The 26,489-nt window shown below is 41.8% G+C and overlaps 4 protein-coding genes across 5 annotated transcripts in view; all 4 read right to left on the bottom strand.

Annotated features, from left to right (window-relative positions):
* vps13c (vacuolar protein sorting 13 homolog C) overlaps positions 1-1,794 on the bottom strand; it is a 60,602-nt gene extending 58,808 nt beyond the window's left edge. For both annotated transcript variants that reach the window (XM_079737310.1, XM_079737311.1), the window contains exons 1-2: positions 1,590-1,794; positions 127-170 (exon numbers count right to left, since the gene is read on the bottom strand). In XM_079737310.1, the coding sequence (XP_079593436.1) occupies positions 127-170; positions 1,590-1,689 (144 nt within the window). In that variant the 5' untranslated portion in view covers positions 1,690-1,794. The remainder of the gene's footprint in view (positions 1-126; positions 171-1,589) is intronic.
* Positions 1,795-2,121: 327 nt separating this feature from the next.
* LOC307076375 (C2 calcium-dependent domain-containing protein 4C-like) lies at positions 2,122-3,913 on the bottom strand. The gene is made up of 2 exons (XM_079737362.1): positions 3,801-3,913; positions 2,122-3,613 (listed from the first exon to the last, which is right to left on the bottom strand). The coding sequence occupies exon 2, from the start codon at positions 3,582-3,584 to the stop codon at positions 2,262-2,264; it is 1,323 nt and encodes a 440-aa protein (XP_079593488.1). The 5' UTR covers positions 3,585-3,613; positions 3,801-3,913; the 3' UTR covers positions 2,122-2,261.
* Positions 3,914-7,452: 3,539 nt separating this feature from the next.
* On the bottom strand, positions 7,453-16,727 carry galr1b (galanin receptor 1b; the record flags this gene model as incomplete). Its single annotated transcript, XM_079736113.1, is given in 4 exon segments — positions 7,453-7,770; positions 13,325-13,390; positions 15,960-16,673; positions 16,677-16,727. Coding segments are annotated over 4 exon segments (1,149 nt in total).
* A 5,516-nt stretch (positions 16,728-22,243) lies between these two features.
* LOC307075495 (chymotrypsin B-like) lies at positions 22,244-24,174 on the bottom strand (the record flags this gene model as incomplete). The annotated part of the gene is made up of 7 exons (XM_079736102.1): positions 22,244-22,405; positions 22,532-22,668; positions 22,920-23,100; positions 23,231-23,315; positions 23,443-23,522; positions 23,826-23,929; positions 24,123-24,174. 7 exons carry the CDS (start codon positions 24,172-24,174, stop codon positions 22,244-22,246), a joined length of 801 nt encoding a protein of 266 aa, XP_079592228.1.
* Positions 24,175-26,489: the final 2,315 nt, after the last annotated feature.

The following is a 26,489-nucleotide window of genomic DNA, read 5'->3' as shown; positions in this document are numbered from 1 at the left end:
CTTGAAAAGTCATTATTGGGAATAGATGGTGGTCATTCATTTCCAATCTGGGAGATGTTTTGATGAGGTTTTGCGGCACAATGACAAGCTGATTTAGAATAGTTTTATAACAGGGTAAGTACTTACCAAAGCATTTTCCTTAACTCTGAGATTTTCAAGAACGACATTTCCTGCAAAAGATAATAACAATGTAGTGAGGATTTAAGTAACAGGTTCACTCAGAGATAAGGTATCAAAGCATCGGTTTTTTTAGCTTCTTACTTAAAAGGTCAGCCTAGCTGGACAAGGGGTCCAAAAGTAGCATAGCAAAGTGAAATCCCTCTAATCCCCTTCCATGACAGGGACAATTATGTTTGTGTTACCTTGACATTGCGGTAAAATATAGCTCTGTAAAGGCTGGAATGGCCCAAATCATATTCAGCATTCTAAGACGCTGTAGTCTAAGATGCAGACAGAACAGAATTGATGTCAATATAATTGATGTCAATTGAATGTATGCATTAAACAAAAAGAATGGTATCCAACTATCTATACAAATAAATCTCACACGATAATAGTAATCTGAATCTCATAGCATGTATAGTGTTTAGGCAATGCCTCTTAAGCCTGCTATATGTGGGGCTAGAAAATATAGTTGTTATTGTTTTTTAAGGAACCACGGGTCATAAATGTACTAAATACTGTATGATAAACCTTTTTGAGGGGTTACCTGCTATTGAGAGAGTTTAAATAGTTTTTTTGTAAGAACATATGTAGGCTATACTATTTAAACAGAAATCAGTAAAGAAAAGTATTTATGTCCTGCTGCAGCAGAAGGGGGAAGTCCTCAGTCATGCTTCTTTAATAGAGTGGCCTTAGGCTAGGCTTTGGGTTGTTTGGTAGGCTGTGGACTGATTAACACCTCAACGCACACGCCGCCAAATATGTCGTTTCAGCAGTGACATTTTACAACATTTTAGACATTTAAGACCTAAACAGGTTGGATCTGCCCTATATCAAGTTTGCACTATACTTACTTTTATAGGGATACTATGCATATTGCTATTCTTAAATTGAAATGACTTTAGAGCTAAGTGGATCTACGTAATTACCCAGATTATATATTCAGTTCATACAGAGGAAGGACTGGGTTAAGGAAGGCAGTGACTCCACGCTTTCCTTATCTTGACAGCAGAGACAAAGAGCAGGTCATTGGTTCTGTTTACTAGCAGCTAGCCCACATAGCGCCCCTCAGAATGACAGCAAGCCATATCTATTGTAGTTTTTAATGTCAAATGGTTTGGTTGCTTCCTTAATGTGCTGCTGACAATCTGAAAAAAACACCTAGCATAAGACATAAATCATTGTCCCTGCACGTCGCGCAGGAGTTAGTTAGTAACGCACTCTCCCATCATGTCTTCATGACATTCCCACGACATACGATGGGCGGTCGACCTGCTTTGCAACATATTTAGGATTGTGTAGATGAATAGATTCGAGTTGCATTAATACATGATTCGGCAGAATTTACAGTTTGCGGACACTGTTGACACCCACAGCTATAGCTACTTAGTCGTAGTTTCGTTCCCTATTGTGGCTGCTTGACTCACCTCCCCAAATGCCTATCTTGAGTTGTGACTTGTCCAGGTTCTCCACATAATCGCCAATGAACCTGTTCAACAGATCACTGACCAGGGTTTCAAAAACCATGGTCGTGTGTGACGATGCACTACCCTTCGAAAAGGGTATGCGCCACGGTCAGCGAAACGATGTCTTCGCGTTAATCTCAATGTTTTCCGTTGACAGATAACAGGGATCCTGAAACTCTGAACGATTAGCTCTGGGCTCGATTGTTGTGTGTTCGATTAGCACGGTCTGCCGTTGCACACACCACGATGTAGGTGTGAGTGCATCGCCTCGGAGGCGTCGTTTTTGTCGAGCAGGTTCTCCATGATGAGAGGGTGTGACAGAGGCTTTGATACATTGGTAAACACCCCATTTGACCGTAAGAATGAGATATTGCAGACACCATCCCATGCTGATATTAAATTTATTAATATGAAAATATTACCACATAATTACAATTAAACAGGAAATGACGAAGGGTACAATAAAGAATGTACTATTTTTGGTCATGTGTGATTCCCTTCAGATGTTTGTTATGGTCACGTGTATGTGCATGTCAACATTTCAAACACAAAGACACATTCTCAATATTGTTTTTTTAATGTAAAAAAATAATAGTTGGTATAAAAAATAGAAATGATTTAATTTAGCAGTTTTTATCCAGACAGTATGCTAGGAAGCAGAATCTCACAGTCTCCTAAAATGTAGTCCCTTTTCATGGTGGACATCTTATTCACCACTTTGAACCGCAGAAACCAGTTCCCAAGATGTTCCTCACAGATGCCGTCAAAAAAGAAGTCCTCATTGAAAATGGGGTTGCGACTTCTCTTGATCACTGTGCTGCGTTGCTTCTGCATCTTCCCCGGCAGGAGACACACACTGATGCTGCAGTTGATGCTTTTGGGGTCCGTTGAAACGGCATACAGCCCCTCCGCACTGATCAGCCTCACCCTGAACCTCTGGTTCTGCGGGCAGTACTCTGCTGCCAGACGAAGGTTTCCGTCTCGCCCTACGGGCACCAGCTGTTCCCTCATCACCCTCTCTCGGCACAAAACCCCATCGGTGGGGAAGACGGGAGGAGGGGCGAGTCCGAACACGTTGGCCGGGGTCAGGGGCTCCTCCGGCTCGTCCGAGGACCTCCGCACCACGTTGGGACTGCTGTCGGTGGAGCTCCCTTCGTCCGTGGACAGGGAGTTGTTCCGAGAGAGCAGAGACTTCCGCCCTGCTCGAGAGACCAGCCGCTCGTGACCCAGGGCTTTGAGGAGGTAGGACCGGGGCAGAGGCCTGGCCAGCAGGGGGGAGTTAAAGGGGGAGGACTCTGTGGACGAGGTGGTGTCGCTGTCCAGGGACACCACCTGCCTGTGCAGGGCCATCGCCCTGTGCGTGGGCAGCCTGGAAGCCAGCCTGTTGAGGCTGAACGCAGCGCAGTGGGGGGGTTTGGGGGAGCTGCCGGCGGATGGGCTCCGGGGGGAGAGCAGCGTGAGTCCGCAGGCCGCTGGGTCGCTGTGGAACAGAGACTCCTTCCGCCGTGTATGAGGGCTCTCCAGCAGGGTGCAGAAGCCGTAGCAGGTCTGGGCTTTGGCCAGGTGGGGCAAGGACAGGGCGGCCTGGCTCCGGGGGTCCGCGTTGGTGCTACCCTCGTCGCTGAACGCGCAGGGCAGCTCGTCGACGTTCTCCACCTGGATGACGTGGGTGGCGTTCTCCACCATGAAGCCGTTTATAGTCCCCTTGACAGCAGGGAAGGGTTTGCTCCAGTCAGGGGCCTTGCTGGGCTCCTGTTGGGGCGTGATCTTGGGAGGGATGAAGAACTTAGGGATAGTGCTCGGGGTGATGATGTTAGGGCACAGGGTGTGCTTTGGTCTCTTCGCCTGGGCCGTTCTCTCCCCAAACATGGCCTCAGCCAGACGAAGACTGGACTCCACCGGCAAGGTGAAATGGTTCTCATCCACAGACTCCCTGATCTGCTCCAGAACCCACATAGGTCCTGAATCCAAGGGCTGATTAACAGCTAAAAGAGAAGTTAAAAAGATTTAAAATTATTATTCATGGTCCACAACTGTAATTAGTAATAACTAGTACAAGTAAAACTTAAAATGTAAAAAAAAAAAACAGTAATAATATAACATTATTAATTAATTAAACAATTCTATATATAGATGTCTGTTAAATACATGATAGATAACTGAGCATCCTACCTTGGAAGCAAAGAAACGTGGCCGTTTGATTATTCCAGGATCGATACTCAGTGCTACCTCTGCTCTTGTTCACTGGCAGGTTACTTGTCTACCCGCAGCACAGGAAAGTCTGTGGTTCACAGGGAAAAAGGCATGTTGTTTAAATAGACCTGTAGTTAATGAGGGGGTGGAGGGTGTTTTATCTCGTCCTAACGCAGAGAGCAAGTATGACGTCGTAGAGGGACTACCTGCTCAACCACAGCGCCCCCTGGGGGTGAACACCTGACGATATCGTATTCAGTGACGTGTGAATGTGTAAATTGCAAGTAGAGCCTTTATGGTTTGATATAGGCTAGTACTTATTTATGGTTATGAAGGCCTTTGTGTTGACGTAAACTACGTGGTATTTTATCTTATACATTTCCTATCGTAAAAATGTTGTAGGAGAATACAGGCCTAATATTTACCCTCAATAATCTATAGATTGTCTATCTATTTTATGTTCTAGATCCTGGTTGTTAATAAGTAGTGCCAGACATGCCCGGTTCCTATGTCCTTGATGAGTTGTGCTCTGAGTTCTGATGATCAATATATTACATATATATACCACTTAAACTAGCTCGTAGCTTAAATTATTGGATATATCTCTGAAGGGGTGACAGAGCTTTTGCTGTGGCTGCCCCCCGCCTTTGGAATGAACTGCCGCCTTCAATTAGAGACGCTCCTTCCGTCACCATTTTTTAATCTAGGCTCAAAACACACCTCTTCTCCCTGGCCTTTCCTCCTCTTTTATGATATGTTGTTATTTTTATGTTTTTCATGTACTGTCTAGGTATTTGGTATGTGTTCTTTTATATGCCTTTTTGCACCATGTACGGCACTTTGGCTAGTGAAAACTGTCTTTAAATGTGCCTTGATGATTTAAATAATGAAAAAAAATCACATCCTTTAATTTATATATTAATCAAATGAAGAATGCTAGCCGGCCTTACCTCGCTCTCTCTCTGTTTACATGCCATGGGGCCATGTTGCACTGCCATGTTTTTTCAGCTTCAGCCACAAGGAGCATTTATTCACTGCCATGCTATCTAGTTAGTAAATCAGAACTCTAAATGGCCTTTTCTGATTATTGTTTATTTTAAATGATGCTACAAATTTAACACGGACTGGCCTGCCAAAAGATAATAGCATCATGATGTTATTCCCTTTGGGCAGGCCCAAGGACGGATTAACATGACCACGGGCCCTGGAAACAAACCAGCCATGGACCCCTACCAACAAGCAAATACACGCATTAGCACACCGAATTTGGTCGCATATAACTCCAACTCCAACTCCTGCAATCCACAATCACACACATTATAATGCCACTGTGAAATTGACCGTTGACCAAGCACTACGACATTAACGTTCCGTCACGTTAAAAAATAAAAAAGTGATGTATTTATTTTGCAAATCAAAAACATTCAAATCCTTTTATGACCAAAGAATGAATTTTGATTTTTTTTAAATAAAAAAATAATATATATATGTTTATATATATCAAGGGCCCCCCCATTGGCCAGGGCCCTGGACATGTGCTCCATTTGCCCATGCGGTAATCAGTCATTGGGCAGGCCAGACGCAGTAGAAAGAGAAATACAAATGCAAATTTATTTGTCTTTTTCCTGAATTTCTCTGCCATCTAGTGGACAGTAAGAGTATAACTCATCACTGTGTTTAATTTTCAGTCCCACAGATGGCGCAATTCCAAAACGAATTAAGTTACAGCGCGTTCATCCATTGGCTTTTATTCAGCACTTAACATTTTAAAAAGAGGTTCAACAACTCAGCTGGTTAACAATGACCTCAAACCTCAACCAATGACTCTGTTCAGTCTATTCTTCACCGTTGAACAGCATCTCTTGTCGGTTGTATGCTACTACATCTACTTTTTGAAAAACCATTATAGAACATGCTATATAGGTCCTATCATTTCTTGAATTCATCTTGAAATGTAAAATTGCAACCTTTGGGTGCAGCTAGATCATGCACCGTGCCGCAGTATACTGAGTGTTGTTAATTACTGTCTACAATGGAAATAATGCGAATACATTGTACAAGTTCCATGCCGTTAAGCATAATCTTTTTCTTATTTTTAACTGTATTTTCCATGTTGTGCATGTATAATTGAAACATTGATGGGCCATATAATACCTGCATGTCCTTTTCTTCACAAAGCATTTCAAGAGTATAAAAATATAAAGAGGTCATGGAACTCAACATCATGATCGACACACCAACATTCATCCCACTGAAGTCATAACAATCATGTTGTAATTAATTATTTTGCGCAAAATCTATTTAGGCCTTTGCAAGTTTGCAGAATTCCCCACGTAAAGACAGATACAGCCTTAGGATTGATCTCTCGCATATTCACACCAAGACAACTGCAGACACACACACACACACACACACACACACACACAGACAGACACACACACACACACACACACACACACACACACACACGCTGAAGCACATGGAGAGGATTGGCCATCTGGTTGTGGGGTTGATAGTGGATTTACACTTTAAGGGGCTTAGATGTGGCGCTACACTGAAACCCCACCCCGCCACATTACCTTGGGGGAAGATCTCTGGAGTTTAAGAAGAGAAAAATACATATTTTGACCTCTGTGGGTTGTGTACACGGTAAGGTGGTAAGTAAGGGAGGAGTAAAAGAAAGGGAGGTACAGCACAAAATTCACCAGGTTTTCTTTACTTGAGCGGTATTTCAAAAAACAATCTTTACAACATATTGTACCTGCTTCCTCACATTAAGTCACACTATATATAATATATACAATATATAGCTTAAGGCATGAGCACAGTTAACTTCTCACCAATATTTGTCCTCTTCCACTATCGAATTTCCTTAGCCTTCTTCTGTTTAGGGTCCCGGTCTTCTTCTTTGTTTGTCTCAGTGCAACAGGCCTCACGGTTTAGTGGATGTTAATGATCTGTGTCCACTGGAGCATGAACAGCCTATGCAGACTGGGGCTGAAAGAGCGTTGTTTCGTTCTCTTGAGAGGGTCTCTCAATACTAATACACAAGTTCAGCCGTTGAGGTTCTTTCCTTTGGATTTTCCCATTTGTCACATAAATGTTCGCGCTGAACCCATATTAAAGTTAAAAAACATAATGTGCAGTCCCTTTTGTTTCAGTGTACTTCAAGTTTGCTTCACTATCAGCTGAACAATCAGATCTGTTTGTATCAGAGTTCTGTCCCTGCACTGAGAGTTAGCCACAGCACCCTTGTATCATTTTAATCTGAGCCCACGTTTTCCTTTTCAGTGTTTCTCTTTTTTTTTGGACTGCATTTATACAGCGTTTCTTTTAAACAGTGGCCACACAAAGCGCTTTACAATATTCCCTTACATTCACAAAATCATTCACGTATTCATGTGAGTGTCAACGATGCAAGGCGACAGCCAGCTCGTCGGGAGCAGTTTACGGTGAGGCGTCTAGCTCAGGGACACCTCGACACTCGGGGATCGAACTAGCAACCTTCCCTTCACCAGCCAGCCCGCTCTACCTCCTGAGCCACATCCCGCCCCTTTGTTTCTTATTATTCCTTTCTCCTTCCAGATGTCACAGAAAGGGCAATTCACCAACCGAAGATCTCTCTCTCTATTCATATGTTGGCGCCGGAATGAGTGGTGGAGAAGGTCTCCATGCGGCTGCGCTTCGCCTTCTCAACAGGGGGTGGTGGACGAAGGCAGTGGCAGTTGAAAACCTGGCGGCATGCCTTGCGAAAGTTTTCAGACAAGAAGGCGTAGAGTATGGGGTTGATGCAGGAGTTCCCGTAGGAGAGGCAGTGGGCCGCGATGCGAAAGACGAAGGAGGCGTCCGTCAGGGGGAAGGTGCCAAACTCCACCCACATTGTGATGATGTGGTAGGGCATCCAGCAGATGAGGAAGGCGGTGACCACCAGCAGTACAGTCTGGGCGGTCTGGCAGGAGAAGAAGGGGAGCAGAGGGGAAGGGTGGAAAAAAGGTTTTGGAAGATGATTTGTAGTCATTGATTTGGTAAGGTTAGGTTTGGTTTGCCAGAATGATGATGAACAGTGCACATGTGTAGCGATACTGAGATATACAGCCAACCTGCCAACAAAACATTTAAACATAAGGAATGTGGAGCAGTCCCTGTGATGACTTTAAGGCAGTGAAAAATTACCAGGTTATAGGACTTTGTGAAATCCAGCCTCGATTTTATAGGATAGGAACATTGAATATTATTCATTGTGTTGGTAGTCTTTTGGTTTGTAATTAATTGGGAAATGAATTGTGATAATCGGATATATTGTTGTGTTTGAAATTGCAACAACATTTCCTATGTGAGTCACATGTTGAAAGGTTATTATTAGCCTAGATAAGGGTTTATTTATGTTGAACAAAAAAATCCCATGATACATTCTGACGTACAAGCTCTGTTTATATGGACAGTTCACTTTGTTTTAGAATAAAATAACATGCTTCCTGCTAGTGCTAATGTTCCTCTTAGAGGAATCAATAGCCAGTTCCAACCCATTATATCCAGATACACTGACGTTAGGGGCCTTAACAACCCAAAACCCAGACTCCCTTGATCAATAAACAGCCTGAAAAATTTGTAAGACATCTTTTCAAACCATCGCCAGGTGGCCCTGTTGACCTCTGTCCAACCCGGCGAACTCCCGACAGTCAACACACTCAATACTGAATCCCTTTGTTAAATAATGGTGTCTCTAAAATCATGCCATACAATCTTTAGATATAATGATGTTCACACTCTACAATCATGCTAGACAATCTGTAGATAGAACCTTGGGTCCAAAGAAGCAAACCTATCCTTTAACAATTGTACGTGTTTGTTTTGCATCAGTCGGTGGAAACTTTGGAGATAATATTGTAAAACCTCTTCCATGGTTGATGTGAAGATCCGGATCAGCTGCAGAGCAGAGGCCAGTCGCTGTTTATTTAATGAAAATGCTCAATACAAACCTAATCTAAACTGTGCAGGCCGACCGCGTGCCTACATGCGTCCCAACACTGAGGTGGTGCTGTCTTCTCCTGTGTGGTGGTGTTGTGGCCCCGACAATGTTGTATTATAACTAACCACACCTCCTCTCTTTCTTAATTCAAGCTAACTTTAAATATACTCAAAATGACCGGGGTAACTTGACCAACTCGAGAGGCTGTAAAAGTAGTTCTAGTAGTTCTAGTTAATTTCACTTGACTAAAGCGTACATGCACATATACAATTTCAGACTTGAATAATAACCTTTGAGGCACCTTCATATAGTCGTTGAACTTTGCAATTAAATGTTTGTAAGTTAAAGGCATGTGTATACATGCCTAATGTATACAGAGAACCTATACTACCCATTATGAGTCGCCTTTACATTGAAATGTTTACATTCATCTTCAGTGTATTATTTCTGCTGACGAAGCAGATTAGTGCTACAAGAGACTCGGACGACTGATGGAGGTCATTCTGTTTCCAGGAAACGTATTGTCTGATTAAGTATTCCGATTTTAAACAGTGGACATTTCTCTAAACACACACTGCCACGGCGAAAAATGATATTTAATGCAGAGAGGAAATATTCACTGTCCATCATATATAAATATTTATTCTGGTTGCTTTGTTCGTCTTACAGCTGACAAAACCATAAATATTGCTCTGAATCTAAATGCATTAGAGCTATTTGCGCACTATAAACAGTGCATCACTTTAGCTAAAACGTTATTATCAAACGATCAAATTTTGAGGCAGTCTGATCAGGTGAAGGGGCTCTGTATAGTGTCATACTTCACACAGGGTGGCCCTGCTGGTTACAGATACTATCCAGAAGCCTTGGTCAAACTGCAGTGGTTATTTGCAAGAGGACAGAACTGCAGAGTTGAAGTAAAAATAAATGAGTCCATGGGATAAAGAGCTAGTGCTATAGGTGCTTTAAAAGGTATTGGTTTGAAGTTTCCAACCTGTGTCTGAATAGAATAGTCAGATATTTATTGTTGACACACACACAGGTTTAAAGATAACAGGTTTAAAGATAACCTATCTCAGATTAATGAAAAGAACGGTTTCTTTGGCAGAAGAAGAACACCTCTGGCTTAAAAAGAACGAAGTCCCTGGGCACAGCCTTTGGATTCTCAGGGGCTGGTGATACCACTGGCTTTTTGATGTCTTCTCAAACAACATTGGAAGTCTATGGCGACAAAGTTCTTCAGAGTATTTGTATCATCTGCGAGGAGATGGTGGCCATGTCTCAATTCACAATCTTGTTGGTTCATGTGTCCTCGTTTGACTGTTGTAAACTCAGTTTGCATCAAGCAAAGACCGCTGGCAATTCCTAATCTGTTCCTGTCACTCCCATAATTATGTCACGCCGAGGATTTGTTGTTGACGTGGAAGAACTCGCTCCTAAAAATATCCCTTATTTCGGCCTTAGGGCATAAAAGGAATGGCAGAACCAGGTCACTTTTAAGTGTTAAAACTTGGTAACTTATGATCTATAAGTTAAAGTTAATATTATTTAATATATAATATTAATATATATAAATAAATCATATATATAAATCATATATATGAATAAATCATACAAACAAAATGTCTGCAGTTTTTAGGAATCAGCTCAAATTGCTTTTTGAGACTATAATAACGTGGGTCTTTACTGTCTGTTTTGTTTGACATGGATTAATTAGTCAAAATTGTGGGGTATGCGTTGTTGATGAACTCACCAGGCCCCAGTCAGACTGATTACAATATGGGGCTGGGCCAGGCTGCACACCTGTGGTGCAAAGAGCAATCAATGATTATCTTGATTGAAAAAATATTTTTTTGCTTCTGCTCATAAAAAATCATCTGTTCGATTTGACGGTTGGAAATAGCTTCCATCGCAACGGTCTGTTATTCCGAAATATGATACCTGAGAGAAATAAACTGACCGCTGAACGCCATTAATGATCATCAAAGCTGGGTAATAAATCAAATTAATGCACTTTATAAATACATTCAGAGTTTAAGGCTATTCATAATAATGACTCATGGCAAAATACTTATTGGAAACAGCTAAATTTGATAAATCAGAGTTCAAGAACATTCAAACGTCAGGAAGAGTTTTACTGTCATCATTTCATACCGAGATAATCCCACCAACTGTCACGGTGGGGTGCTGTTGGAGCAGCTCGAGCAAAGAGGGATAGATCCTAATGCAGCCTGGGATAGTAACAAAAGTAGTTTTTAACAACAAAACTAAATATCTCTGTTCCGTGAACAGGCAGAAAAAAACGAAACAATTGGGAAAAGAACAAGGGATGTGACAAAAACAACAAACCAACGAGAGAACAAAAGAAGTGAACAAGTATACATGATAAAAGAATAAATGATGAGGGAATGAGTTGCAGGTGCGAAGATTAACAAGGGCGCACAGATGAGGGGAATTTATTGATTTGACAAGTCATGGTCATCTGGTGGAAAGGGGGAGAAGAAACACTAAACAATAAAAATGGACAAAGTCAAATAATGACACCAACTTTACATCTACATTCTGGGATTTGCTCAACTTCAAATATCTTTAGACTGACAAATAAATATTCTTTCACTTTAAGCATTCATACTACATGCTAACGTATTATCCTAGCAGCACATCATGGATTTAAGTTCCCTGGGGCAAAACTCTTCCAATATGAAAGAACATATAATAATCATGCATCTCTAGGGAAGTTTATAGGATGTTTAAGGATTAAATATTGTAGTTCAATAGAAAAATCATATATAAAATAAAATAAAATAGATTATTCTCCAAAATAAATACAGCATATGAGATTCAGTACTAATAAATGAATACTAAAGTAGGTGCATCAAGGTCCATATATCTTCCGTTATCCACAGTGTACTAAGCTGTATAGCTAATGGATGGAAGATGCTTGGGGAAAAAGTTAAGAAGTAGTTCAAACCCACGTCAAACTTGTGATACTTTTTAAGTATCTCCCATGTGTAGGAGTATTATAGCGAGAAATGCAAATGATTCATTGAAATTCGCCACACAGCGTGGGGTTATATAATAAGTGTATTTGAAGCCTAACCCTCACCCTCTCTCGGGAGCAGACATCATATTCCCCCTCTAATTTAAAGTGCTGCAAGCCATCTGCTTATGGGTTCAGGGATGTGTGTTGTAAAACTAATCATGGTAAGGCATGAATGCATTTCATCCTTGTAAATATTGCTGTGAAGTGACACTAAGATAATGTTATTTGTTCATTCACTGTGAAGTTCTCAAATTTTACCCTCTTCAAAGTTTCCCTGATGCTAAGGTTAGGTAATGTTCTCTAAAGATAAGCTGTGCGCACATACATTGTCAGCGTGTCCTTTTGGGGATCCGGCTGTTTTGATAAATGTTATAGATGGTTAATAACATTGTGACTGTTACTTTTGCAGCTCTTCTCGTGAATGAGTGAATTCTTCATCCAGTTAAATCTGACAACACATGATATGAGAATTGTTACAACCTTTACTTATGACTGCTTTTGTTTGTTTCTAATCATTGATTTGTCAGTGTTTTAAATAAAATCTGCTGAGGCTAGCCATAAATACATTTATCTTGTTTACACCGAAAGAAAATAAGGAAATGTGTTCCCTCAAAATGTTGATTTACAGGGAACGAATAAATATGTTACCAAATGACTTGTTGAGCTGTAAATCTTGTTTACTTTAAGAAACGGACACATAGAGTTCGGGCTTGTAATACTTATACCCACCTATCCAGAAAGCAAACCATCCCCTCGACATTAGTGACTACAGAAGACTCACAGCTTGATTGTTTTGGTTACACATTAAGGTCTCATTATTTCCCTGCCTGGTTACCCCTCCATTCCACTCTCTTCAACCCAAGCCCTACCAATTATCCGCAAAAAGCTAACTCTGTTGCCAGTGGTTACCGTTCTGCCACTCTATTAAAGCTATTAGGGCTTAGGGGACAGAGGCCGAGGAGAATTGTCTGCAGCCTTATCTGTGTGTAGTAGGGACCATGCAAACCAGATTAGTCCACAATGAGAAACCTAAGTGCAGTCTTTTTGACCACACATTTGTCTTCATTTGGTAAATACTAGAACACAGTGTCTAATTAAACACACTTAATGATTTTGAGAGGCAACAGGCTTGTTTGGGACAAACGCTTGATTCACTTTAATTGAGTTTTGACGTTAATGTGCTGTAGTTCACAGTTGACTACACTATTTCCATTAAATACATAAGTTCCACTGACTGGACCAGTGCCATTTAATACATTAGTTTCAGTTCAATGTAGTCACTGTGTTGTTGTGACTTCTGAGATATCAACAAAGGTTATTCGTCCTGCACTGCAGAATGTACAATGGTATAAATTGAGATTCCAAGCAGTATTAAATCTTCAAATTGCTACTTCAATCCAGACAATGCCCATTACATTTCGAATGCACTCTGGATAATCTGCCATTCCACACTACCTAAAGAAGAAAGAAAGAGAGAAATTAGTCACTTACCTTTCTTTTTGAACGTTCAGACTTTTTTGACATATTCTTAAGCTTCTTATGTAGATGAAACAATACCTTAAGGGAAAATAATAAAAAAAGAACATTATAAAGAGACGGAATCTCACAACATAAGATATAAATCGAATTACACCAGACGGAAAAACCAGCATTATTGGTACACATATATGTATACATAGTTTAGAGCAGTTTGGTGCAAAGTAAACCTTTTTAATTTTGTTTATAATATTCAAGGGATGAAGAGCAAGCCAAAATAGAACCATTATAGTGGGATTCAAATAGCAACTTTTTCAAGATGATGAATCATTAAATGAAATCAACACAATAATAATGATGAATGAATGACCAAAAAAAGATGTCATTGTAGTCAATAAATTACCAAAGTTATAACATTGGTAGTGGCTTTGTTGGGCTCGTGGCCAAACAGGGGACTGAATACTCACACACACACACACACACACGCACACACACACACACGCACACACACACACACACACACACACACACACACACACACACACACACACACACACACACACACACACACACACACACACACACAACACACACTCACTCACACACACAGAAGCAGGGTTCCGTCATATAACGAACATAGCAGTACATAACACATCAAGTTTGGGAGAGTCAATAATAAATTATCCCAGAGCCTTGGGACAGCTTTATGCTTCATGGTTAAGTCAACAGGCATGGTATATGATGAGAGGCTATGTATATCCCTCCATTAGATACTATCTGTGTTGTTTGTACTTGAATTGTGTAAGTTCAATGAAATAATTATTATCTTATTAGTTATAAGAAAATAATTGGATTTAACAAGGACATTATCTCAGGTGATTATGTCACATGAGAGTTTTGATTTGGCGAAGGTTATTTCACAAAAATACAACATGATTTTCTTAATTGCAATTTTTAATTGCTTAACTGGTGCTTAACTATTTACCAGAGCAACTAATCATTTTGTCTAAAACTGCAAAAACACATGATTGAATCAAGATTTGTTGAGCAGCTGCTTATCCTGGCCATTTGCATTGTCCTCCATCTGTGCCAGGGCTAAAACGTGCAAGAGTTCAACTACGAGTGCTTTGATGGTGCACACTCACGAATGAAGTGCACAGACTTTAGAAACTAATCCAAAGAATGATCTTGACCCTACCCCCAACCCAGCTCCGCCTATTGCGAAGTCACACCAAAACAGCTTATGTATTCATTTTTAGAATTGTATTTGGACGTGGGGCGATGAAGCATTTCTTTGATTTACTATAAAAAGGTATTTATGCTTTTAGTTGCTCCTTATTTGGCTAATTTATGTTTATAGTTTTGAGAATGCTTTGCTAACTTTGATGTAAATCTGACATTCGTTTAATCTCAAACTGTGCCTTGCACTTGGAAGATGTATTCATGTGGAGTCACATAGGATTATCAGGCCTGACAAGTGTAGAAAATATTATGCCGGCTCAGACCAGAACGGGTTCTTATCATATTCACTTCATATCAAAACATGCCTCTGTAGTTTAGCTGAGCAGCGGGGAGGTTTGTTTGTTTGAGTGAGATGTGTTCCATTCTTTCCCATTAATTTACCTCAAAAGTGCTTTTCGTTTGAGTGGTCACGAAAGGAAAGCTCAACTTTGTATAATTAGGCTCCCTTCGGAGATAAAGTAGGGTATGATAATAATGCCCACAATGACGACCTTAGACAACATTCTAAACCTAAAGGGGAAGGTACTACAGGCAACAACTGGGATTTTTGTCAGTGTAGATTTTTAAGAGATGATTTACAACGCATGCAATTGGTGTGTGAGATTCCTGGGCTGTTAAACCAGTACCGTAATGGCTAGAAAAGAAGCCCCAGGCCCTAACCCAGTTAAACTACAACGGCTCCGTCAAACGTCCCGGGACCGCTGCCGCATATTAGTAACCACTGACATACGTTTAATAGTTCCCTGATTTCACATTTGCCGTGATTTAGACAAATCGTATAGATATAAGTTCATTGGCAGTCGTTGTGAAGCTGGATAGTCCAACTCTAGATGTTTGCTAAATTTTTACTGAATGCACATTTGGGCTCCGAATAAGCTAAATTGTCTATTAGACAATTTAGCTTGCTGGAAATCGGCCATAAAAACGTGTGAAAAGTACAAGCAGAGAAAAAGATAGAAAGTCGGAAACAATATTATTTTTTTATCTATTTACAAACAAGGGAGTGCCAGTCAAGAGTCTCAAAGGGCACTTTTGGAAGAAATGTAGCCATGGATTACAAGGATAATGTTCAAATGGGTCTTTCGCTCCAAACATGTCGCATCAGGGGCCAGACTTCGATTCAAGGGGAAAGAGTTGGTTATTCACGCACAATTTAAAAGATCAATATAGGATGGTTCCCAATTAGTCTATTTAACACTAGTTAATCAATGGTTTAGCAACGTTGCTTATATTCCGTGCGTAAGTAAGGGGTCCGAAGAGCATTACGCACGGATTTATGACAAGCCCATTTGCCCTTCGGTCGTTTATGGCATTTATGAAAATTCCTCTACTGCTTATTAAAGTCAAATATTAGCTTTGTTTGCGGGCAAGACAGCCCCTAAATGCCAAGCCAAAATTCCGTCCTTACCTTTGTATAGCAGCATATGATCAGCCCCAAAGGCAGCAGATAACCAAACACAAAAATAGTGACTTTATATGTTTGTTTTGATGCACCGATCCACTCCTCCCAACAAAACGTGCTGTTAGGGGCGTTCGGGTGGTTGGTCAAGATCTGGTGTTGTGCCACTGGGATGGCGAAGATGAAGGACAATCCCCAAATGAGACCAACTCCGATCAGGGCATTTCTCCGGTTGCGAATGCACGGAGCCTTTTTGGAGTGCACCACGGCGATGTATCTGTCCACCGACATGGCCACAAGTGTAAAAATGCTCACCAGCATACTAACCATGACAAAATAGTGTCCAAATGTGCATAGGAACGCTCCGAATATCCACTCAGGCAGAGAGTAAATAGTTGCGTGAAACGGCACGCAAAGAAGCAGAAAGGACAGGTCTGCTATGCTGAGGTTCAGGATGAAGATGTTGGTGGTGCTCCCAGAGCGCTTTCCGGACTTATTCTTGCCGATGACAAACATAACCAAGCTGTTCCCAACAACACCAAGCACGAATATAACTCCGAAGATCACAGGAACTGCTACAGCCTCTGGACCTCCCTGGTCCTCCTCGGCACCGAGACCCGTCCTGTTGAAGCCCAATATGTCGGTCCAAACCTCCGTCCGATTGTCCGGCAGCAGCATGTCGACCCCACGACCACCCGCTTGCCGTCTCGGGCTGGTGGTGCCCTAGAGGCGCGCCTCACTCCTGGAGAGTAGAGAGATCTCGCTATTGGGACTCATACGACGAAGGTCGTCTCTCCGCAGACTTGGTTGAGTTTAATGGGCTTCGTTTCCAGAGTCTTATCTGAAATGATGACCTATTTTATTGCAGCTGCAGAATACTCAAATGTTATTTATGATCTCGCCCATTGATCATTGCTAGGCTTAGGCTGCTGTGAACAATTAAACGAAAGAAAAAAATCGATTGTAGCCTACAATCACTATTCGTCGTTTTACTAAGTTAAGTAGGCTAGGCTATTATTGCATAAAACTTCATGTCGTCTATAGCAGGCACTCTGTCCTCTGAGCCAAACTGGACCGACTCCGCGTCTTCATACACAACTTGCAGTGTCTACAATTAAGTTACACCTAGCGGATCGGCCTTGACAGATATTTAATATAATATTCATAGCTATGCATTAATAAGTGTATAATCCAATTAGACAACATGAGGTACAAGATGCAATGAGGTACTCAAATTACAAAATAAAATACTGCTTTTCATTTACAGCGTTGCAGGGATAGGCCAGCATATTGCAAATTTAAATTTTTGCTCCTTGATACATCTTTAATTGGTTGGCCTTGCTCAACTCAAAATACAACAGTGCATGTTCAAAGTACAACGGTGCAACTCTATCATTGCAAAAAGACAAATACTGTTACCGGTTTACTTACCCAGCCTCCTTGCTAACAACTACCATCTAGGTTGTTAGCCATAAAACAAGTCTGTCAACTGATATTGGCTTCAAAGCAGATCTGTGGCAGGTCACACTATTGTCACCAGATGAATGCCCTCTCTGAAGGGGCAATAGTAGCTGGAATACAAATTAATTTCTAATTTAAACACTGGAGGATGGCCTCCTCCATGTCCTGTGTCAGGCCGGTGTCATCTTCTGGCTGGAGCCACAACAGTGCAATGGAGAAGATGGAGCACAGGTGTGAGTTATGGCTGACGTAATCTTCCCCAGACAGTGTGTCTATGTACTTGATCAGAGGGCCGTGGGTCTTGCTCAATGGTTCCAGAACCCCCATCTCCTGCCTTGTTGGTGCCAGGCGCAGGCTTTTCCCATCAGCTTTAAGGACCTGAGAAATGGCTTTCTCTTGTTCATCACCCTCTTGATCGTCCTCTGTCGAGCCCGCCATCTGGTTGGCTTTTCATTGATGAGATAATGTGGAGTTAGGTTAAGTTCAGCCTGGGATTGGACAGTTCTTTCTTTCTTTTCCATGCGTTGGATGAATTTCTTACATATGCCAATTGCATGTTCAACAATGGGCTCGTTGATGCGTCTCTCTCCAAAAAAAATTATATATATTTGTACACTCATACAGTCATATCTACAAGGACACATATAGATACCAGCACATTCATTAAACTATAAAATAACAACCAATTACAACTCAAAATTTAAACAACAGTCAAATTGATGTCAACAGGAGTAGTTGCTCAATATCTGTTTTTTTTTAACCATGGGAAAAAAGGTCTGAAGTTCAGCTGGAAGCGTATTCCAATATCTATGGAATGTGTTGACCTCTGTATTATGAAAACTAACAGAAGGCCTTCACAATAAACATTTAACTAAGTGCAGCTGCTTACTAAATAACTACTGTTTTGAATGCCATAGAAATAAAATAATTCATTATCCGTGTGTGAAGCCTAAATTTAAGAAATTATTTGCTTGACTTACACGTCTACTATTATATTGAAAACTCAAACTGGTTGTATAACCAAATCAAAAACATATACAAAAATGTAATGTTAACCTAGTGTTAACGTAATCACTTATTCAAGGGTGCTAGTGACAGCACAACAAGATAACACAAATATATGAACCTGCCAGCAGGGTCTGTGTAAAGCTACAGCCCCATCTGCCACTGATTATGCTGGGGAACAGAGGGTTTGTGACCAAATTAATTGATCATTGCTTTGTGGGTGGCCGACGATCAATGATAGACAGCTGGGGCTGGGACTTCAGGGTTGACAGAATACTTTTTTCCAGAAATATGATCTGGGGAAAGAGTGTTCTTTAATAAATACATTTTCTCAGAACCTTGGAAACAATCAAATAACAACACTATAACACTAATACTACAACTATTATTTTATTATAAAGGACAGTTTATTAGGGTATTTCACCGTTAATCTGTAACCTGTAATTATTAAGTACAATATGTAAGATAACACTCCCCTCCCCTCCGTCTCCGTACTCACCCCAAACCCCGCCAAAACCTGCAAAACCCTGTAGGTTGATGTATATCTATTTGACAGAAGGGGGCTCATTCAAGAACATTGGCTTTACTTTTGTGCATACTTTCAACTCGAATGAGTGGGCAAGTCTGATTCACCAAGCGCTCATAAGTACAGGATATAGTCCTTAATGGTGCACAACATCGTGAATCCCACCCTTACCCTTACCTTAAACCTAACCCTAACCCGACCCTTACCTGTACCCTCCCTCTCTGCACTCCCTAGGATTCTCCACCATGTACAAGTGGTACATTTCCTGCACCTGCCATATGCCAAGATGGATCGCCTGAACCAATAAACAAACTGATTACTTTATTGTAAAGAAATTCGTTAAGAGCTTTCCAAAATATGAAATTGGCAAATACAGGGGCTGGCACAGTAAACGCAAAGTAGATATTCTAACAGCGCATTTTACTTACCCATTAGCTGATGAAGGACTAAGCCATTCTTAACAAATTACACTCAAATAATATATCTATGAAGTAATTATGCCTAAATGCATTGGCCATGCATGGAAAGGCCACACACTTCACAAACTGCCCATCACTGCAATTCTAAAGACTGCTTTAGTGGACCTCCGAGGGCGGGTAGGGATGTAAGGTGAGAGATGTGGTTGAAGGAGATAGAGAGAAAACCTTGAAGTCAACATCAGAATTTGGAGTTGGTGTCTGAGTGACGGAAATGAAGCCTTGCAGTAGACCAGCAGAGAGATGGCTCAAACTAAACTGAAGTATGGTTTAGTCATGTAATCACTTTAACTTAAGTGTTCCGCCAGGAAGAGCCTGACCATCTATTTCAGCATACAGATTCCACACGGTCAGCAAACACTAGCTGATCTTTGACCATATCCCAAGACTTGAAGCAGACTCAGTGGGTAATAGTACTGACTAATAGGGAGGAGAGAAGCTGAATAGTTATACTGTATGGGAGGAATGGAATGAGAAGGAGCACTGTCTTGGACAGGTTTGGCTGAGAGCGGTGTGCCTTCATCCAGACGTAGATGTCTTGAGAGGCTTGGCTTGCCAAAATCTCCACAGAGGCTCTTTTAATCAAGCAAAGTGATTTACTTTAATCAGGGAAATATTTCTACACGCTTCAGCCTCCAGATACGAAAGTTGTTTCTTTCCTTTAATTTCAAGACTGCAAATACTATTCAACATGTAAATGTACAAATAATCTGCCAAGCATGGCTCTCAGGGCATGCATGGCAGACTTTTCATTGCAATCTTTGGACTAAGTGGGTGAAACGGGTAAAGGAAGGTGTCTGGTCTACAACCAGGTTGTTTGGGTTGTAGACCGACCAAACATCAAAATCAGACAACAGGCTAGGGAAATTGGTAAAACGTACATGCGAGGCATCACAAAGCCTTGAAATACAACCCATTACTATGGAAGCCTACGTGATTGCAATGCACTTCGCCACACTCGTTACGTTTTGCAAAAGATTTTGCAAAACGTATCAGCCAATCGCGTCTGGGCGGAAACTACATCACTTCCTCGTCAGACCAGCTGATCATCTACGACCTTGCACTTGGCACTTTCTTTTCTATGCCTAGCATTGTGCCAGATTTGACTGGGTTGACGTATATAACAATAACGTGACAATGGCGGAAAAGACGGTCACGGAGCTGCTGCGGGACTGTGAACAAGCCCTGTGACACCCCTTGCCCACTGCATCCGTCCGTTGACGGATCTCATTGACTTCGTATTGAGCGATCCCGAAATGCATTGTGGGACCGTCCGTTCCGTTGGCTCGGTCTCTTGCGTTCAGAAGTTGAGAAAAGTTTTACATTTTAGGCTGCAACGGATCCGTCAGCCAATCAGATCGTGGCTCCGTCGGCAAATACCACTCCCCCATCTGTCAGACATGCCTTCCGTCGTCCGTTGACGGAAGGATTCAGTGGCCAACAGGTCACACAGCTTGCCCACGAGAGATGCCGAGATCGTTTATTGGCCTGTGGCATGTGCCACCGCGACCACTGACATACCATGGTATATGCCGTTCAGGAACGGTAAATGCTGTTCTGTGAATGTAAATGCTGTTATATGACACCAGCACGCCCCGCCTCCTCCCTATAATTTCACAACTTTTTGTGAAATTAATGTAAAGCTATATGTATTTGGTCTATACCTGTTGTCCACTGCATCCGTCCGTCAATGGAAGGCATGTCTGACGGAGGAGTGGTATTTGCCAATGGAGCCACGATCTGATTGGCTGACGGATCCGTCGCAGTCTGAAATGTTATCATTTTCTCAACTTCTGAACGCAAGAGACGGAGCCGACGGAACGGACGGACCCACAATGCATTTCCATTCCATTGTGCCGTTGAGCCACAGACACTTCATTATCTGCAGGAGGCCTACTAAAAACCACAACTAGTCTTCCTAAAAGCAGGAGGCAACCAGATCAACTTGTGACAAGAATGTCCATGTTATTATAGACCATGGTATTTGTCTCGTTTACAAAAAGAAGAGGCCATTACACCAGTTATTCATACCCTAATGTTGTATTTCCCTCCACTGCCTACAACCGAGCCATCAATTATGTTATTCACTCTTTCGCTATCATTTCAGTCACCTGATGTGGTGTACTCTCTTGCTCTGGATCGTCTCTAAGCAAAGCAGCGAGCTCGAATCGATGTGACGCAAGGCAGTATCACTCTGAGACACAACTTTTATTCAGATCAACAAAGCATACAGATCGTCCAAGGGATGATAACGCCCCTGACTAGTTGTTTCAATAAAGTAGCCTATACGAGCAGAAAAGGGGCACACACGGTTTGCGCGGCCTTCTCTGGTGTGATCCGGTGCAGGCATGTTGGTCGCTGTTTCGGACCCTGCATCCTGCTGCTCCTCTAGAGCTGCAGCGGCCTCCCGCAGCAGCTCCGCGACCGTCTTTTCTGCCATTGTCACGTTATTAATATATACGTCAACCCAGTCAAATCTGGCACAATGCTAGGCATAGAAAATAAAGTGCCAAATAGTAGGTCGTGGATGATCAGCTGGTCTGACGAGGAAGTGACGCTTTGCATACCATTTTGCATTTTTTGAGTCAGTGATATATTTTCTACCAGCTTGAACCTTGAGATCAGAAAGTTGTTTCTATACTTCCTATATATAAAAGATCACCCTCTCTCGGTGAGAGACAGTAAGACAGCATGGACAATTCAACGTGTCAATGAATCCATGAGAGATGGTTTTTTTTGTTTTTACAAGTACATTTTATTAAAATTTGCCATCCAACCAGGTAAAGTGAAGTCTGGAGAGGGCTGGAAGGTTGGAGTGTGAATCCTTAGTTGGCAGCCAGGATCTGGTCCACCCAGCCGCGGAGCTCGGTGACACGGGCGTAGACAGCGGGGGTGGAGGTAGAGCAGCGGCTGCTTCCCCAGGAGACGATACCGACCAGGGTCCACACGTTGTCCTTCTGGCAGACCAGAGGGCCACCGGAGTCACCCTGACACAACAACCACACCAGATTAGAGTGTTGAGACGCATGCTTCATCAAAGGAACTGACATGTTGAGCTCAATGCAGGGCCAATGAAAGGGGGAGTGTTGCAGGGTGTATTAAGATTGTCTCACCATGCAGGAGGTGGCGCCAGCAGCACCGGCACAGATCATGACATCGGAGATCATGTTGCTGCCCCAGGTACGCTTGCACTGCTCGTTGGACATCAGGGGAAGAGCGGCCTGCTGAAGCTTGTTGGGGGTGCCGGGGGCTGATATCGCAAGAGAGAGATACAGAGTTAGTGATGTGATCATTTAATGTCATGACAAACACTTCGATTTGTGGGGGAAGTTTCAATCAGCTGGGCGATCAAGTGAACATTGTTTTTATGTGCAAAGATTTGCAGTTCTATGCGTTCATTTACTTGAATTGATATGAAATATATACATTTGATCAAGAATTGTACTGTTATTTGAATTACCCAGCATCTGCTCATTGGAACTGAATGGTGGAGGGTCTTACCGTTGTAGCGGGTCAGACCCCAGCCGCTGGTCACACACTTCATGCCAGGGGCGAAGACATCGCTGCTCTCACCCAGACACACAGGGGAGACGGTGGTTCCCAAGACAGCGGGGGAAGCCAGCTTGATGAGGGAGATGTCGTTGTTGATGGTTCTGGAGTCCCATTTGGGGTGGGTGAAGACCTACAGAGGTGGAAGGGGGTACATTTATTCAGTCAATTATTTAGTAATGATCATCTAACTTTCGAAAATATATAAAAAGGTGTTGTTTAGTAGTTGGTTGAAGAAAGGTAAGGTAATTAGATAGGCCTACCTTAGAGGGCTTAAGGATCTGGACCTTCTCGCTGGTAATGGCACTGCTCTTGTCATGCTCTCCAACAATCACACGGTGGTAGGTCCTGAAGACAAACAGTAGGAGACATTATGGATCCTACAGTCCAAACGTCAAGTTTTCTTTTCAATTGCACAACTCAACCTTGAGGAATGAGGACTTCTTAAAATGTGTGCAAATGGAAACGTACTCACCTGACATTGCAGTGAGCAGCGGTGACCACCCAGTTCTCGTTGATCAGGGAACCTCCGCAGAAATGGAATCCGTTGGATTGCTGGGTTCGAAAGAGGAGAGACCAGGGTTGTTATATCAAGTGGCCAGAACATGGCATGCAGAAGTTACATTTACATTTATATTTAGGGTATTTGTCAGACGTTTCTCTCCAAAGCGACTTGCAATTGTTCACACACACATTCACACACCGACAGCAGTGTCATCCACGCAAGGCGACAGGTAGCTCGTCGAGAGCAGTTAGGGTGTCGTTTCGTGTCTTGCTCAGGGATACCTCGACAATCAGTTTGGAGGAGCCGGAGATTGAACTGGCAGCCCGATAACATCACAGGTATCTACGGCTCACCTGCAGAGACACCTGCCAGGGCCAGGAGTGGGGGACGGCCTCCTCACCGTTGACGATGCGGGCGTAGCCAGTGACCTGGGGCTGGATGGCTGGGGAGCCGCAGCCTGAACAGCACGCAACACACAGGAGTTAAGAGAGGAACACTATCCCAATCACCCATTTCAGAACCACCAGAGAACTGCCTCTGTTCGAGACATTTTTTCTAGTTTTTGTGTAAAACGTATATAACTATGCAGGGCGCCGTCAAACTGTATCAGCGCAGTTGGTACTACAGGCCGCAGGGCCTTGCTTGCTTACCGTAAGCGGCGCTGATGAAAGCGAAGCAGGAAACAATCCAGAGGAAGGCCATTGTGACGATGTGAAGATGGAGCAGGACTTGGACACGTATTTATCCATGGGACCTCGTTCTGCGTCGACCAATTGGAAGCTAGCTTACCTATCCACCCCCGCTTTTGCTCATGGAAAGTACATCATCCGGCTTCAGCTGGTTATCAGGTTCAGAGAGACTCTTACTTCCCAGAGCTGTGATAGACAAGTTGATAAGACAGCTGGGGTTGGGACTTCATGATTGACTAGCTGGAAAATTGTTTGAAACATAATGGAGTCTGTTGTTCATGGCTCAACCGAGTGTTAATCAAGTGTTAATTATTTAAACTTCTTTTTTTTTTTTTAAATAAACCTCAATAATTCCCTGGTAACTTCTTCCTCAGGAACTTTAATCTTTGAGGGACATGCTACATCTTCTTGATAACTGTGTATCTTCTTGCAGATGCAATTACTGTTATTTACTTAGTAAGTAATCAAACTGTAAAATGAAGACATGGTACTATAAGGCTCCTATCCTAACCCTTGTAACTTTTATTTTTCTTTTCCATGCAATAAATACAATCTTTGCCCATATGTGTTCTGCAAAATTACAAAGTAAGTCATTACAATTAACTTTTTTACCTAACCCTCCCTTGCAGGGCCGTTTCTACCTTTTTGGGGGCCCTATGCAAAAAAAACATTTGGGGGCCCCTATTTTGGGAAACTATGACTGGGGATTTCAAAGGTGGTAAATACCATCTAAATTGATAACAACCTGATTTAACATTGCAATTCATCAATCGGATTTACACTTAAAATAGAAAAGAAGCTAGAACCATGAAAATTCATAACATTTTATTCTATCAAATTCACATCAAACATCTCAATTTGACCCCAGCAATTCAAACCAACATAAACTGATAATAAAAGGGAAACATTTGGGCTTCCCTACATGAACAAACTCTTGAAAAACTTCAGGATTAACTGAATCTACATTAGAACAACTACCAAATGTGTATACATAAGACTGGTCCTGAATTGTCCTTAAAACTGTTATTTTCAATGTCATGAACAAATTTGTTAAAGAATAACAATGAGGAAAACATTAGAAAACATAATTTCCCCGCATTTAAAAGTATCACAAAGTTGTTGTGGGTTGTATGCCAAAGCTTTGTGATGGCTTGCATGTAGGTTTTACAATTTCCGCTAGTCTGTTTTTGATGTTAGGTTGATCTGGCCCAAGTTCTTTGACATTCTTTCAAGTTGTACTCAAACTGATTTCGGAGAAGAGCACTTATTGACCTTGGCAGGCGGCTGAAATCCTGTATCATAATGAGGATAAGTGACCCCTTTGCACCACCGTCTGACTCTGCCTTGGGTGATGAATCAATTTCTCTTAAGGTATCAGACTCGAGAAGGCTGATTGGCTAAATTGATGTTGCTTTGTGCATATCTTGTGTCAGCAAGATATGCGCTGCTGCAGTGACTGGTCAATGTTTCTATCGCCCCACAAGAGATATTTCTGGATGAATAGAATTGCTTATTTTTCCCCAAAATGTAATCATTTGTAATTTAAATTGTGCACATTATTCCGTTTTAAACACACAAATACTTCAAACAAGTAATTATTGTTTATTACATTTTTATTTATTTTAAAAAGAAAAAAACACTTTCAACCAGGGAGGGCTTCACCGTAGGACTCTCAATCGGCCAGACGCCTCTTCTAGCATCCATACAGATATACAAATGATAAAAAAATAAAAATTCACTCTACATATTGCAGTGTCTAAGGCTCTGTATGTATCTATGTATGGCTGTCAAGGAGATAAGCACTCCTCTATAGAGCCATCCTTTGTTCAATATTTATACGCAATTAGGAGTATTACATAGTGGGAGGGGCTATTCACAGACTGCTGCCAAAGTGTGTGTGAGAGCGTGAGAGCGAATCAATGCGTTGCACGCAGCTCTTACAATTAAATTCAATTTTACCCATTTTAAAGTAAAAGTAGTAAAATAATTGTCTATGTATTGAAAACAACAAAAAAATGGATTACTGTTTTAAAACCACTTGATTAAAACTACAGATTTCTCTGTGATTGAATATTGTTTGATATAATTGGGATATTGTAATTACACAACTCAACAAAATATTAAACAAAACATAGTATTGGGATATTTTAATGCAGAAGTGTTTAATCATACCTTTAACAATATCTAAAGTAAATGATGGGATTGGATTTAGCCTTTAAACTGGAGGTTTGTTTCGTTATGAAGGGCGGCAGTGGCTCAGTAGTTAGTGGTTGTAGTTATTGGCATCTAGAAGATTTCTGGTTCAATCCCCGGCTCCCCATAGCCAAG

Source organism: Pollachius pollachius (assembly GCF_949987615.1).
Source record: "Pollachius pollachius genome assembly, chromosome: 5".
NCBI lineage: Eukaryota > Metazoa > Chordata > Actinopteri > Gadiformes > Gadidae > Pollachius > Pollachius pollachius.
This window is presented reverse-complemented; position numbering and strand designations above follow the sequence as displayed.

Coding starts and splice junctions, on each gene's coding strand:
- LOC307076375 (XM_079737362.1), bottom strand. CDS start 3,584: ATGTGGGTTCTGGAGCAGATCAGGGAGTCTGTGGATGAGAACCATTTC.